Raw genomic sequence first — 16,848 nt, 5'->3', positions numbered from 1 at the left:
CGCGGCCCTCCGTGGCGCTCAACACCAGCAACGGGGTAGTACCTTCGCGGCCTCCCGTAGCGCCTCCTCGATTAAGGTCGAGATGCCCCGATGAGTCGACAGTGAGCCTGAGTTCCCTCAACCTTGGGATGACGGGGTAGTACCTTCGCGGCCCTCCGGAAATAAATGTTCGTGATCGAAAATAAACGTTCGTGATTGGCAACAAATGTTCGTGATCGGCAACAAATGTTCGGGATTGACAACAAAGTGCCTCCAAAATATTCGTGGATGACCACAAAGCAATGCCCACACGGATCTCCAATGGCAACTTTCTCCTAATCTGCCGGCATCCCCAAAGAGCGGACCCCGAGCAAAAAAGCGTCCTCAAAAGCTAGCCGAGGAACAAAACTGCCGACCTTGGCGTGGGACGCTCGACTCCGACAGTACAGAAGGTACACCTTACAGTTCCATTACATTTATTCATTAATATTGCCAGCAATTCCCCGATTAAGCTCAGGACTTACCTCGACCAAGGTCGAGATGATTCTCTAAATCAATTGCAAGCCTGGGTCCATATGCTAGGTACACCTCCCCTATTGCTCGTTAGCGGCAAATATATCTTGGTCGAGCTCGGAAGTACCGAGCCACCACGATTTTGATTCTGTTGGCATCTCGGCCAAGTCCGGGATCAACTGCCGTAAAGGCCCCGATTGCGACACGACTTTGATCCGGGATCTCCCCGGAGGCCTACTCCAACACTTTTTGTTGGCCAACGCCCGAAAAGCTATGTTCGGGAACTTAGTTAAAATCGCCTAAGGGACGAATTCGAAAGTCCGATAAAATTCCCTCAGAATTTGAGGTCCGGGCTCAACATCCGCACCGAGCCTAGGGGCCCGGCATGGTTCAGGTTCGAGCTCAAAAGCCCAGAACTTGGAACCCCGTTTGGCGTACATGACCTGAATCGAGGCCTAGAAAATCCAGGTCCATAAACCTGGCCGAGCTCGAAGACTTAGAGAAATTCGTCGACAAAGATCTGACTTGATGAGTGCGGCGAAAACCTAAGCCCACGAAGTCTAAGTTTACAAGTTCGGCCGAGCTCAAGGACTTGGTTTTCCTGTGGCTCGAGCCTGACACCTAAGACATCGCCCTAGCAAATATTTTCCGCGATTGAGCCTAAGTCTAAGGACTTAGCCAAGCTCAAGCACTTAGAAAGATTTATCGAGAAAAGTTCTACTTTGAAAGGAAGAGTTTCATTTAAAAGAAAAGCCCGAAGGCTAAGTACAAAACTGAGGTTCAGCCATACAACAGGCATAAAAGTCGACCTCCATTACAAAAAAAAGAGAAAAGAGGAATACAATAGGAAAATCTCAAGGGACGAGCGTGGTGGCGTCCGCAGCCAGAATCTCGCCGGGCTCAACCTCGACGACTTCAGCAATTGTTGGACCTCCTTCGGCAGTGGTCGGTTCTCCCACGGCGAGTGCAGCCTCGAAAGTTGCCGTCGGAGCTTCGGGAACGACCTAGGTAGCCTCTTTAGGAGCGGCCTCCCGAGCAGCTTCTCCGACCGCCTCGGCCGATTCCGCTTCGGAGCCTTCGACTCCTGCTCCCGGCTGGAGTAGGTTAAGGTCAAAGTCGGGGCAGAGTCGCCTCACTTGATTACGGAAGTCATTGAAGCCCTGGATGAGCCCGTTCACAGCTTCCTCTTCAAGCAGGTCCTGGAACTCTTCCGACTCACGGAAGAGCTGGACGGCGTTTTGGGCCTGCTCCCGAGCTTCCTTTTCCCGAGCTTCAAGTTGCTCGGTCTCCTGCTTCATCCTCTTTATTTCCTCCTCGCGGATGGCGAGCAAAGACTGCGCCTCAGCCAGGCGAGCCTCGGCGGACCGCACCTCTGACCTGGTCAGAGCGTGAGCGGCCCTCTCCTCTTCTAGCTCCCCAGTTAGAAGCTTGACTTCGTCCTCGCCGGCCCCCACTCTGAGTAAAAGCTCCTTCTTCTGGAGTTCGACCTCCACAAGCTTCTTCTCGGCCTCTTCTTGAGCTCGTGAACACCGACGAACTCGGTCCTTGTAGTCTGCGCCGAGTGAGATCAGCGTATCGATCTCGTGGAGGTGCTGTAAGCAAGGCAGAGGAAAAATTAGGCCAAGGATAAAATTAGAGCCTGAAAGCTAAGAGCGCAAAAGCTAAAATAAAAAGCAAATAAAATAAGCTTACCCGAATAGTGGAGCGGCGAGTAGACTCCAAAAAATTGTTCAGGCTGGCCTGAATTTTCTTTCTGTCGGCCGGGAGCACCGCGACGCAAAAAATCTGTCGCGCCATCTCGGCATTCTCGAGGGCTGAATCGCCCTCGTACACTTCCCATTCCGGGATGTGGGGCCGCCTTCCTTGTTGGCCCTCACCCTCCAGTGGACCGGGGAGGCGGGGCCTTGTCGCCTTCGGTGAAGGCGACCTCGCGGCCCCTCGGCTGCTGCCCGGCTCGGGCGCCGGGCGCTCTGGTCGGATTGGCGGCCAACCAGAGACTTACGAAATTGGCGCCGGACACGGTAGCGCCATGGCAGCTCCCGCTGAGCTCGAGCTCCTGGGCTCGGAGCTCGAGCCCTCCCTCCGAGCCACTCCAGAGGGCCCGCCTCGAGGGGCGTCTTTCTCGGCCGCCCCACCAGCCGAGATCTTGCGCTTCTTCTTTGGCTCGGGAAGTGCCCCTCTAATCTCGGCCGCCCTCTTGTGGAACCAAGCGTATAAAGCTTCGTTCTTGGTCACCATTTTTGCTATGTCTGCAAAGACGAGCAGAAAAAGTTAGTAAAATATTGAGAGGAAAAGAAGGATAAAAATTTTAAGTTGCTACCCTTACCCTGAGGACGCGCCGAGCTCAGGCTAACATTGACCAGAGCATCTTCACTTATGAGGTCGTTTAGGAGAAAGTCATCCCCGAGGCCGCGAATGGTGTCAAGGATCCCCTGCTCGCGTTTGGAAAGCCTGGGGAGTTTGTTGGCGGTCTTAAGCCGGCTCTGCTTCCACCTGGGCTCGAACCCCCACGTCCGCTCAGAAGCTAAAAAGAAAAACTTTTTCTTCCATTCGTGAATGGACGTCGGAGCACCCTGGAAGAGTGGCCGGCCTCCCCGAAGTGCGATATAGAGCCACTCTCCGTCTCCCGGGTTGGACTTCAACATGAAGAGCCGCCGGAAAATATTCACGGAGGACGGAATCCCGTGTGCTATGCACAAGGATAGAAACTCGATGATCGTCCTTCATGCATTCGGAACAAGTTGCGCCGGGACGAGTTGGTACTCCCCAAGCAACTCGTTCACGAACACATGGAAGGAAAATCGCAGGCCAGCCTAGAGTGCCTCCAAATATACTCCGATTCGGCCTACGGGGGGGTTCGTCACCTGATCCCCCAACCCGGCGGGTTCCAAACGAAACCCTCGCCGAGGGAAGAACCACTCCTCGGCCATCTCCACCTCCTCCTCACTCATCGAAGATCCTATTTCGTCTAGACCAAGACCCATTGGAAAGGAGGAAAAGAGAGAGAAAAGAAGGAAAAACTCTGAGCGGGCAGGTGAGAACACCTTCGAGAGTTCGCCGGAGACAATGGGGAAAGAAAATCAGCTGCTTCGGATGGAGAAGAAGGTAGAAAAGGGCTATAGGAAAGAAGTCAGAGACGGCCAAATAGGGATTTATATAAATCCCACTGACGGCCCTGATCTGCGCCTCCGGAGCGCTGCCCCCTGCCCAGATCACGACACGCGTCGACCCCGAGAATTAAAGTGCGGCATTCAATTCGGACCGACGCTTCGAATATGGAAACGCCTCGTTGGATCGTGCGGCTCCATCATGAGCCCACAACGCGAGGACGCTTCGAAAAATGAAAAGGTACTCCCTTGATGAAACGTTTCAGAAAAAGGAGACGCCGCCCATTAAAAGCGCCTTGAAGCACGCGATAATTCAAAATTTTCCTAATTAACATTAACACGACCGAAGTTACTTCCCGCGCTCGAGCCTGCGAGCAGCTCGAACTCGGAAGTCGGAGGGTAGTGTTGGAGAAAAAATGTAAGTCGTCACGACTGCGTGAGCGCCCGAGCAGACCCTCCGACCTGAAGGCGCCCGAGCAGACCCTCCGACCTGGAGGCGCTGAGCAGACCCTCTTACCTGAAAGCGCCCGAGCAGCCCTACCGACCCAAAGACGCCCGACTCACGCGCTGTGGTCACATTCCCCCGCAGCGCGACCGAAAAACTACGTCTTGCCTTCGTCAACAATTAAAGCGTATGGCTCTTGCAGACGTTCAGTTTACTCAACAATCAAAGCGTATGGCTCCCGCAGACGTTTAGTTTACTCAACCATCAAAGCGTATGGCTCTTGCAGGTACTCAGTTTACGCAACAATTAAGGCGTATGGCTTCTGTCGTCTACGGACATCAAGCCCCTTACGGCAAACCTGTTCGGCTACGAATGATGGCATGACTCCATGATGATTTGGAAGCTTCGGCCTGATTTTCTACAATAACAGCATTAATTCACACGATCGAGCATTAATTTCTATTGCATGCCCAATCGTACGACAACTCGTTCGCCCCGTCATATCACAGGTAACTCAGCCCCCCTCTATAAAAGGGAAATTCCTCCATTTTAGAGGGGGCGGAAAGATTGAAACTCCGGGTATTGACTACTCCCATTCATACACTTGCACCCTCTGACTTAAGCATCGGAGGGCCGGCGCCGGGAACCCCGGCCACCGACTTCTTGCAGGTTTCCCAGAGGACGTTGCGCGGCAGCCGGACCGCCGTTCGTGGATTCTCGCCGGAGCTCCTCCCTCCTCAGCCGACGGTCGCCCCCGGGTTCAAATTCCAGTAACAGAAACCAGTAAGACGAGTAGGCCAAGCTTTGGTGTTTAAAAAATTTTTTTAAAAAGAAATAAGATAGCTTCATGCTAAATTTCTTATTCTGATATATTTACTAAACACATAGAATCTATGTTGACGCGTGTTTATGAGATATTTTTCCATGTTTATTCCAAAACCATGATTCGTTAGACTGTTTAAGAGACATGCTATGGGATGTAAACATCATAAAAAAAAATTCACATCCCACATGGCAAATGGAGATTGCTGCAATACATACAGTGACATGCATTGGGGTTCGATTATTTAAGAAGCATTATGTTGGTGCAGCTTTTAGAATGATATATACTAGCATATCACCCGTGTGATACATGGGATGCAGTCTTCCCTTCTTTTCCAACTGCTCTTGAAATGTAATATAGAACAGATTTAATAGAATAGATAATATAAATAGAATAGAATATAATATAATAGATGTAAGTTCCTAATTATTTTATAAAATAGTTTTTGATATAATAATTATGATGCACTGTCACTATACATCTATCAATGTAGTAAAATAATATATAAAATAATAAGATCATGATCCAACCTGTGTATAATAAGAAATAGAAAAACACTATATTTGGGAGATATTTAAATACAATATAACAGGGTCATTAGGGGCTATACTTGCACTTTTAAATAAGATCATGATCCTAAAATGCTACAGAAATTAATAAAATATTGGTGCAATCTACTGACCTGCGTGAGATATGATGTGGTACAGTATTAAATGAAAAGTATTTTCATATATTAAGCAAATGTAGTTATTAATAATATTAGTAGAAATTTCTTTATTTAATATGGTTTAATAAGCTAATAAAATTCTTATAATTGATATTATATATTATATTTTGATAAAGAACTATATTAAATGAGAGCTCTATTTATTAGAGCTCTATTAACAATGTTATTAACATAGGCATCCACATAACAAATGGCGAGTCTATGCAAGCAGAGCCTCCATTTTAGTGTGTCTAGCATATATATATGTATAAATATATATGGATCCAATTATGAAGTTAGTTCTATACATATGATTAACAACGAAAAAAATAAATGCAATATATATATATATATATATATATATATATATATACATGTATGTGTGTGTGTGTCTGTATGTGTATGTATATAGCGTAAGAAATACTTCTTGCCTCAAATCACTAGGTGATCAAGCGCCATGATTTGCCGGTAGTCACCATTTCGCTTACACTAGGGGCACAAGCCTTACAAGAATATATACATGCACAATCATGGCCATGAGGAACTCATGATTAATGTAAGACCCTATGCCTAAAGCATGATCATCCTCACTTAGGATAGGACTATGCTAAGACCTTGATATTCTGACATGTTATTATATTGAGTTCAGCCATTGAAGGGGTGGTTTAATTAATTGTGTTTTGTCGTGCGTATGGAGAACCAAAGATACGCCTTGCCAACTTTTGGCGTTGCCCACACCGACAAGGTGCAGTTTCATATGCTATGTAGGGTTTGGGAATTCGGAACGTTGTCCTGTGGTCAAATTTGCTAAAACCCTAACAGAAAAAGGTTGCATACCTCACCCCATAAAAGCCAACCCCGCCCTCCCACTTTTTTGAAAACGACTCAAACGGCACTCTTCTCGGTGAATCTCTCTCTCTCTCTCTCTCTCTCTCTCTCTCAACTATCCCTTTCTCTCATGCACATCCACATCCATCTCTGTGTGGTATAGACCTTCACGTGATGCAAGCCAGAGACAAGTTTGCTTCTTGTGGCTAGAATTGTGAATTCGGCATATTGGCCAATATATAAAATTTCTTTGTATGTTAGATATCTTATAAAAATAAGACAGCAGTAAGCCTACTAAAATATATATTCCTTTATTTTTTCTACCATATTTTAAGTCATTTTGATTATTATATTCACAACATGATGAAATAGTTAATTGGTGATGTTGGGGAATTCTATAAAAGCATTGTTTCTTTTACATGTTAATGATCCCACTTGTTAGATCTTTTTTTTTTGTTGTTGTTTTTTTAAGAACATTCACTAGAATCAAAAGTCTTTGATGTTTAATTTCTTTGCAACCTTGTCTTCTCGCAGTCATCAATATTAATCATGTCTTACCCTTTGTTCAAATTTAGATGCTCGCATCTTCATAGTCCAGATGATATGATAGATCATTGCATTGACTTTTACTATCGACAATTCAAGTAGAAGATATAAATTTGCTGAAAATAATTAAAATACATGGTTACAGGGTTTCATTAAGAGACTGTTTGAAGTCCTTAGATGGAGGAAAACTGCAAGCTGTAAAGCACTTGAGTTGCAGGTAGTTGAGTCGTTGCATGGGCTTTATCTCCATTGTTAGAGGGCTGGAAGAGGGGGAGTGGTGGATGTTGGGAGCGGGAAGAAGATGAGAGGGAGGAATGGAGGAGGAGAAGGATGAGGATGAGGGAAGAGTGGTGAGGAAGGCTGAGAAAGGAAAGGAGAGGAGCAACAGCCATGGAAGAGCCCTAGTCTCTGGTGGGGTGCAAGCGTGGAAGGAGGCTGGAGTTAGGGTATGACAGGGGCTGCTAAGAGAAGTGGGTGCATGAAGATATAAAATGGAGGAGTCATGAAGGGTTTTGGAGGGAGGAGGAGGAGGGGGAAGGATTGAAGGGGTGCAAAGGAGTCGGTGCATGGACATCAGTTCATGGAGGCTAAGGCTTGAAAACTCGTGCATGTAGCTCGTCTAAAGCTACCACAGTGTTGGTAAAACTTAATCATCAACCAGCATTTTGTGTTGTTTCTCTACCCACCCACACACACACACAGAGTGAGAGAGAGAGAGAGATGCATCTCAGCTTCAAACAAGGATGTGTGCATGTTTAATTGGTCCAAACCTAACGACTATGAAATCTAATATGATGTAAAAAAAGGTTCAAGTGAGTAATAGGGTGAAGAATAATAAGAAAAGTAAGTGCATGATCAAATAAATGATATGTAAAATTACTGTGATTTTCTTAAAGTAGCATAACAAATATATTCAATTCTTGCCTAGATCATTTGAATACTCAATTCAGAAGCTAATTAGAAATATTGGACATGGGACAATTGTGTGGGTCCTTGTTCAGTAGGACCAATACATACTTAGGGATAATTTACAAATTTGCCATAATTTGAACCCCTTTCTTTTAGATTTAGGGTGGGTAATCCCACTCTCACCCATTCCACCCTACCCAATCTTATCATAGGCTCCTAGTTAGATCAAGGGACAACATCTCTTAGCATCGAACCCTTGATCTCTCACCTAGAGGGCGAGATGGTGTACCATGGAGCTACGCGCGTGTTTGAGTTCTATATTGACCATTCTTTCGTCCGTGTTTCCTAGGTACAAATTTGGTGTGGTTTTTACACTATTGCGAAGAGAATGGGCAAATGAGAGTCGCATTAAGCTGAGTGTCTTTAGTGGATTCTAATAATAATGGAATCACAAGACAGGTGTAGAGAAGTAGTCATGTTTGCCTTTTAACAAGCCTTCAAGCACCATCTTTGATAAGTGGCACCATTCTAAAAACACCAGATATTGATAGGTTTTCATTGATATGGTTCTTCACTCAAAGAAGGTTTCAAATTTAAAAATCACAGGTAAAATTATGAAAGATCAAATTTTTTTTGTTCTTTGGTTTTTTTATGTTTTTGTTAAGAAGCATGTTTTGATTGTTTGATAGGCGAGTTGCAGATGTTTTGCAGATACTATTAACGAGTCCAAGAAAACGCAAGTTATGTCGGTTTTTGGTCTAGATAAAATCTCCAATTTAGGCCACCTTGTGATCAAGAAACTTGTAAGAAGACATACAAATAGATATATGGAGAGTTTTTTTTTAATAAAAAAATGGTCATTAGCCATTTCAAGAATACAATTATTGTCTATATTTTTCTATTAAGAAGCTACATCTTCCACCTACACAAAGTTTGAAACAATGCCTTTTGTACTATGAGCATATTTCACATTTTTGTTATAATCTTTTATATCTAGCTTTTTTTTAATCTTTCTCTGGTATTTTAACCACTTAAAAGCTACTACATACTCAGTGGAATCAAGAATGGAGACATTGAGAACCAAGCCTCCAGTCTCCCATAACTAACCCTGTCACATCCATCTAACAAGAAGAGTTGTACAATATTACTTTTCCACCTTAGTGAAATTAATGTTACCCACAGAATTTTTTTTTTAAAAAAAAAAGCTGCCCAGAGTCAGAAAGATAACATCTATATCCAGGTGATATTGGACAGCAGCATCTGTACACAGTGGCTCGCAGTGGTGACCAGAGATCCCAGAGCCCCTACCCTACAAGAAGTTCCCATTAAACCATCCCATGCTTATAATATTACCCAATACACGTAGCCCCAAAGGCTTAAATGCGAGCATGGGTTGGAAGAAGTGTTGGTCAAAAGACAAAGACAATATGTATAGAAAGAGACCACAAGTACAAGCCAGAGCTCCCATAAATATTAATATATGTAGATATAGAAGTATGCATTCCATTACATCAATACAAAATTGGTAGCCACTGGGAACCTCAAATGTGGTCTACTGTGGGCACCTAGTCAGCAATGGAAGTGCTCTCATACCAATCCAAACACCAAGAAGATATTGCCCATAATGCCACCACATGGATAGGGGCATTCAGGACAGGACCTCTACAGTGGTAATTTTAGCACACCCTAACAACAAGAAAGATAGCTTAGTTTTTGGTTGTGAAAATTAAGCATCAGGAGAGAGGAGATCTATGAGGAGCTCCCTTCCTCCTATTGCTCAGAGAGAGGACTATTTGAGGGAAGAAGCCACCACCCTTCTTCCTCTTTGGCACCTCAGAGTCCTCGGGCCTTCGCGAACCGCCCCTGCCGCCGTTGCTCGAACCCGAGCAGCCCTTGTATTGCAATGGATCTTCTAGGATTGAGTTCGGGGTGATCTGGCCGTCGTCCTCGATGAGATCGGAGCTATCCATCCGGAAACTCTCAAAGTGAGAGAATGCGAAATCTGACTCATCGAACCTGAACAGGATGGTCGATAGATCCTCGCCTTGCAAGAGCACATGTTCCACCTGCAATTCAAAGGAATTCCCAATTTACACTCATATTAGTTTCCAAAGTTTGTCCCCAACTTTGGACTCCTACCCAATAAATGATAAATTTGTTTTATTCCTTCCAATAGAATATCCTTGGACCAGTCACTACTAGTTGCAAGCTCTAATATGATTGATAGATTAACTAAAAAAAGGAGGGGTTAGAATGAGAAAACCACCATCCCATCAAGATGACTTAATTCCAGTAATGGACCATGCACTACTTTTTTTTATGCAATTCAGAAGAGTACCTTGCAGGAGAGGGAGCAGAAGTGGAAGGGCTCTTGAAGGATTCTATCACAGGTCAGGCAAATGTTTCCAGAGCCCTTGAAAGGCCTGGACTGAGGCCTTGGCTTCAGGAAGACCACTTTGGCACTGTTTATAGTATATGGCTGCAAAAAAATAAAAAATAAAAAATAAAAAAGAAACTCCTAGAACAAAAAAATCCACTTGAACTTTGTATCTGAATTACTTAAAATTCTAATTTATTGCACTTTTTATTTTAAATTATCTCATCGCATTACCTGAACAAAGGAGCAATCGATGAGCTTCTCAAGATCATCCAACCGAACCACATCATTGTACACGTACCGCCTCACCTAAATTAATTAAATTAGAGTTAATTAGTTTTAAGCATGGTTCTTAAGTTATCTTCTCCCTCAGATGCCCACAAGCACCAGCAAGAAGTAATCTGAACTATTCAAGTCAGTATATAATAGTAACAATTAAGTTCATATGAATAAATTAAGTTTAGGTTAATGTGACTTTTTTGCCAAGTATCAGCAAAAATAATTGGAAATTGAAATTTGTGCACTATCAGCGTTCCGAAAATACCCACATTGATTAGGTAATAATTGGGTTCGTTAAAATATGAGTCATTGGCTACTTATTACTACCATTATTTTGGCCAAATCATTATTAGGAAATCTCATCAGAGAGGGCCGCAGAAGGACAGGAACATGAGGTAAAAAGATACTTATGCTCCTCTGACATCCGTATTCATTGAAAAGAACACCCCGTGCTTGAGGGCAAATTAGTAAACTCCTCCTTCCAAGTGGAGCAAAGGTAGAAATTTTGGGAACTTTCTTGGCCAAGAAAGATAAAAAACGAATGTCCTTAAAGTTATTTTTTTAACAATTATATTGAATTTTAATTAAATAAAGATTCAACTTGATAGTGTTGGATATGAAATGAAAAAAAGTTAGTCCAATTAAACTAATGGGATTTTTTCCAATGAAAAAGGTAAAAGAAAGCCTAGGTATTCAGTAATTATGGTTAAGTAGACTAAGAAAAGTCAAGAATTTCCAGTAAAAATAATGTGGAACTAAGGAAAGTAATTATTGGAGGATGATAAGAAAAGTTTTTATAGATGGTAAAAAACAGGTTGGATAATTTTACCACTAAAGAAAATAGAGGATTAAAGAAATTGAGAAAATAAATTATTCCATGATTAAAGAAATAAAAAAAGGAAGAAAAGAGCAATCAAGGATATGAAATCTTGAAGATAATAATATTTCTCATATCTCTCAAGCAAACAAACCTTAAGGAATTTTTTGCAAAACAGAAGGAATCCTATAGACATTATTAAGATATGAGAGATATTAGTGCCCATCACATAATTGTTCTTATGGACATCTACTTGAGTGAGCTATTAGTACCATCCAAATCCAAGGGAGTCATAAATACACTCTCCTTTTCAAGAGATGCACACACTTTGTGTCTGTCTCTCTCTAGAATGTATTTTAGATAGAGACAGACATAGAGATGGAGAACAAGAGAAGAACATACATCAAGAAAAAGGTCTGTGTTTCTCCTATTCCCACCACCACTACCATCACCACCCAAACTATTTTCCATTGTCAAGAAAAACAAAGCAAAACAAAACAAAACAGTTGGATTTTTTTTTTTTTTGAAGAAGTAACTTAAAAATCAAAAGGAACCCATTAGAGGATTCAAAACTCAATTTCTCAAACATAAGAACAATCCAAAAGAAGAAAATTCATTCCACAAAAACATGGAGGATTCTTTCAGAATGATTACTTCACCCACAACCACCATCCTTATTACTACTATTTGCTATTACCAAGATTTCATCCGACTTTTATTTAGAAAAACCATCAAGATTCTTTTTTTTTTTTTAAATGAGAAGTAAGAAAACAAAATTTAGAAAACAAGGTGAAAACATAGAACCCACTAGACAATTCCAATGAAGAAATCCAATCGAAAAGCTAAAGCATGTGACCTTCATTTTGAAGGAAACCAACAACACCACTATTGCTATTGCCAAGAACCATAGTAACTACTACGAAACAAACCAACTAGAATTCAAGCAAATCTAAATAAGAGAGAGGAGGCAATGAAAAAAAAGGAAAAAAGAAGTAGAAACAAAAGAGAGAGGAAGAAAGCAAGAGAGAAGACCAAAGAAAAGGACCAGAGGAGCAGACCTGGAGGAGTGGGTGGGAAGGGTGGGAGGGTACGCAGTGGGGGCAGATGCTGGTGCAGCAGTCGAGACAGAAGATGTTCTTCTCGTTCTTCTTCCTGCTCTCATGGGCCCCACACCCCACAAAGAAGCTCTCCTCCACCAGCCCACCCAGCCACCCCGGCATCCCATTCCCTCCTCCCATCCTCTCTCTCTCTCTCTCTCTCTCTCTCTCTCTCTCAGCCCCCTCTACTCTCTTCTCCCTTCTCTCTCTCTCTGTGTCTATATCTCAATCACCCTCTCTCTATATCTCCTTCTCACCAATGCTCTCTCTCTTTCTCTCTAAGGATATAGATATATGAGTACAGCTCTCTCTTTCTCTCTCTCTCTCTCTCTCTCTCTCTCTCTGGGGGGGTGGGTTTGAGCTTAGAAGAGGGGGAAAAGGGAGGGCAGGGAGGGGCTAACGAACCTCCAAAGGCTATTTATAGAGGGAGGGTGGCAGGGTTTGGGAAGAGGGGACAAAAGGAAAAAAGGGAAAGGAAATTAGGGAGGGAAGTAAGGAAAGAGAAAAAGAAAATGATGGGGAATGGGTTGTACAAATAAAATACATGGTATCATGGGTGGATTTTTTTATTGTGAATGTTTTTTTTTTTTTTTTCCCTCTTTGGCAGCTGTTTTTGGCAGGAGAGGATTGGGATAGGGGGAGTGGGGAGGGATTGGGGAGTGTGTTTATGGCGGGAAGAGGCGCAGGCTCACCATTTTTTTTTTCAACAAAGAAAATAACAAGAAAGTAGAGGGGGGAAAAAGGAATAAGAGAAAGGCTTTTTGTTTCCTTTGCCTAATTTATCTTTTTGGTTTTGTTTCTCTCTTCCTATCTGTCTCTCTCTGTATAGCTTTTTTTTTTGGTTCTTGTTTTTATATGGGTTTTATTTTTGCTTTTCTTCTTCTTCTTTTTCATCTCCTTTTATTTATTTATTTATTTATTTATTGGTATAAATCTCTTTATTTGTTTATTTTTGTATGGTTTCAGGCAGGGTGTGGAAGACTATCCTTGGTATAGGTGTAAATTGCAAAAGTGCCATTTGGTAGATACAATGCCATGTTTCTGTCTGCTTACTCCCCTAAAAGGGCTCCAAAGAGAGAGAGAGAGAGAGAGAGAGAGAGAGAGAGAGGCTAATTAGGCTTCATCAAATAAAAAGAAAAAGAGGAACCTAAGAAGATGAATTGGCAAGGCACCATCCAGCACCTAATACTTAACAGCCCTGATGGGGAGGGGGTCTTCTCAAAAATTTCTTTAGTGTTTTTGTAAATGAATCTACATCAGCATTAATATCTAGCTTGGGACAAATTAAATGGGTTGAGAAGACATGGGGTGCTATCTTCAATTTGATTACTAATCATCCCTTGTAAAGTTGGATCTTTTCTAGTTATGTAAGGAGACTTGGTTTTTAGTATGATCATCTTTATTAAATTTTTTAAGAAGCAAAAATAATACTGGAAAGAGTAGATTTGATTTTGTTCAAAGAATATAGATAAATATATAGAAAAAGAAACTCTCACTGAATGTGAAAAAAATGGATTCAACTAAGGGGCTCATTTGAATGTGATAAGAGGTCTCTCTTTTTTAACATGATTTTCGAGGAATTAACTTCAAAAAAAAATTAAGCATGATCATTATGTACTTATAAGAGATGCTGAGTAAGGAAAGAACATTGTCACCTCTATCACAATAAATAGTTGTAAGTTTCAACTATTAGTAGTGATAGACTTGGTTACTTGATCTCAAGAATGATGGGAGGTCAATTGATAATGAGTTGTTTATTCACTATTATTTCTTGCCTAAGGTATTTGATAACATCATATGAGATGTTATAAATGATGTGCTAACTTATCATAATTATGCTAGCTTGAACTATTTGATAACAATGTCTTTGGCCCATACAAATACATCCAAATATGCATTAAAGTAAAGGATCCTTCTTTCATCAACCCCTCATGTGCAAGGATCTACTATATCTAGATATCATAAAGTTTAAAGTAAACTAAAGAAAAATCACATCTAGTGATAGGAAAGCACTTTGGTAAGTACACTATACTACCAAAAATAAAATCTCAACTCCTAAATAATAAAAAGATTAAATATTACTAGTATAGATAAAAATAAAACAACTTTACTATTATTAGATGAAAATTGTATGAAAACTTTATGATTCTGTCGGAAGTAGATGCAAAAACTTTAATAAAGTGGTTGCAAATTACCATGGAAATTTCTATAATTAGAAAAAAAATTAAATAAGGTGATAGTTAATTATTTTATTTTATTACTTCAAAATCTAGAGTGGAATTTGTGTCATTGGTATTGGGCATATTATGTAACAATATTTTAGAGACTACATATCTCAAACATTTTTCCAGACTAGAAATGGAAGGGTTATACCTAGACTTTGATAGTAGATATGAAGCCTATGTAGTATCTACGGAAGACCATATCCAATGTTTTCTTCACCAAATTTTTTACAATTTTATTTAGCATCAACTAAATTTCTATAACACTTCCTATTATTAAGGTCAATATGGGTAGGACAGAAGGTAGTATTACTAGTATTTTTCATTGTTCCTATCATTTTAAGCCTATGTTTTCATCTTTCACCCATTATAACTTTGAAAGAGTTCCAATCGAGAGGATTAGTAATTTACTAACTTGCTAATAATTTAGTATGGGTTTTTATATGATATCTATAAAAGTTGACTTGTTGTAGAGCTTTTAGCATTAGATTAACTTATAATATTGGTTACATTAATTTCTTATTACAAGCTAAGTGCTCGCTAATTGCCACACACTTAGCTCTATGAAAAGCACAAAATACATGCTGCAACTACATTGTGTTATAAACTTTCAAAATTCATAGTTCATGTCCATCAATGATATTCCATATTGACAAATTAAACCAATTTAGAGAGTGAGCAATGCAATCATACTATTTAAGAAAAATTATCTCTACAAGCATTAATTGTTTTCTGGTAGTCAAGGAAAAAAACTGCATATAGTAGCACATGAGGGCCCATGCAAACATGAGCCTGGCAATCCATTAAGTTGGGCCACTACCATATCAATGGATGGGGCCCAATTTCATGTAGAACACTTGCCTACAGATTGATCATGTCATGTGTGGCCCATTCCACATTTGCAACTAAGGCTTTGCCACCTCACCAAATGGGACCATTTGGATTTCAAAATTCAAATTAATATAAATCCATATGAAAGATTACAATTTGTTGATCATTTTGCATAAAGGGTTGGACCGTATGTATATGTGTATGCATATGTATATGTATGTGTGCGAGTGTATTCATTACAATAGAGCTCTACATAAGATGGCTTTACATGAAAGATGGCAGAGTTTCATCATTCCCCTAAAAGGGGAAGGCTCTTCATATAAGCCATGCACCCTAAAGTAGGTACAAGAACCAAGGAATAAACCCAAGTAAGCTCAGTACCTCACCAACACTTAAAATGGATCCCACAAGGTTAATTGGGCATCAAGAGACCATTTTGTTTAATTGGGCCTAAGTAAAAACTAACGCTGAATGGATTTAGTGTCTCACAACCCTCACTGATAAATCACAGCATAGCAACAAGTAGATATTAATTTTTCCAAATTGGAACTATTCAGGATCTTCAAAACCTCTTTTTCTTTTTTTCTTTGACCTCTCGAAATAAGAGAGTGTGACCGCAAAATGTTCAACTCGCCAAGACCTTCAAACTCCATCTATAAGATTCATGAAGAAAACAAACTAAAATAATATCATTAGTTAGTCTAATTTTGCTTAATCTGGCTTCTACAATGTTAATCCATACTAAATTTGGACCTGTCCACCAAAATATTGACCAACTTCCCTGGGCCATGCAGACAAAATACCAAGTAAAATAATTTTATATTACATTAGGATTTTTGAAGTTTAAAATCTAAATTCCTACTAAATTTTAGCCTTGGAGCCATGAGGAATTTATAGACAACTGAACCCATCCTCTTTAGTTGATGACTCTTCAGAAAGCTGAACATAACACTGAAACCTGTACTGAAATTGAACCTACACGGAATCAGCAGACCAGATGGTTTATATTTAACTGGGCTACGAAATTTGGCAGTCTGCACCAAATTTAAAGCCCTGGAATGGTCTTATGAGGCATTTGGTTTAAAGACTTGAGCTTTACCCTACATCAGATTTGGGCCGTAAGATGAGTAAATCAACACAAATTGCGCCTAGAACTCCCCAAGCTACATAAAATCCGTAAATAAGTTTAAAAGATTTTGGTGCCCCAGATGGAAACCTTTAGATTTTTTTTATTTTTGAATGCTTAGGAGGGGAAGAAGTAGGGGCCCTTTCTGCTTTCATTAAAATGGTGGGACTTGAACCTAGGCCAATTGTTCCCAACCATGAGAGACTATGGACTGCCATTGACACCTTCTGAGACCTTCAACTC

At 41.0% G+C, this 16,848-nt stretch overlaps 1 protein-coding gene across 1 annotated transcript; it reads right to left on the bottom strand.

The window, feature by feature from the left end:
- Positions 1-9,305: 9,305 nt before the first annotated feature.
- LOC103695970 (protein RGF1 INDUCIBLE TRANSCRIPTION FACTOR 1-like) lies at positions 9,306-12,813 on the bottom strand. Its single transcript, XM_008777431.4, has 4 exons — positions 12,388-12,813; positions 10,468-10,542; positions 10,195-10,335; positions 9,306-9,922 (listed from the first exon to the last, which is right to left on the bottom strand). The coding sequence occupies exons 1-4, from the start codon at positions 12,565-12,567 to the stop codon at positions 9,590-9,592; spliced, it is 729 nt and encodes a 242-aa protein (XP_008775653.3). The 5' UTR covers positions 12,568-12,813; the 3' UTR covers positions 9,306-9,589.
- Between the last annotated feature and the right edge of the window lie 4,035 nt (positions 12,814-16,848).

This window comes from Phoenix dactylifera, chromosome 14, assembly GCF_051530095.1.
Source record: "Phoenix dactylifera cultivar Ajwa chromosome 14, Ajwa_hap1_PhDact_Kaust_v1.1, whole genome shotgun sequence".
In the NCBI taxonomy this organism is placed as follows: domain Eukaryota; kingdom Viridiplantae; phylum Streptophyta; class Magnoliopsida; order Arecales; family Arecaceae; genus Phoenix; species Phoenix dactylifera.
This window is presented reverse-complemented; position numbering and strand designations above follow the sequence as displayed.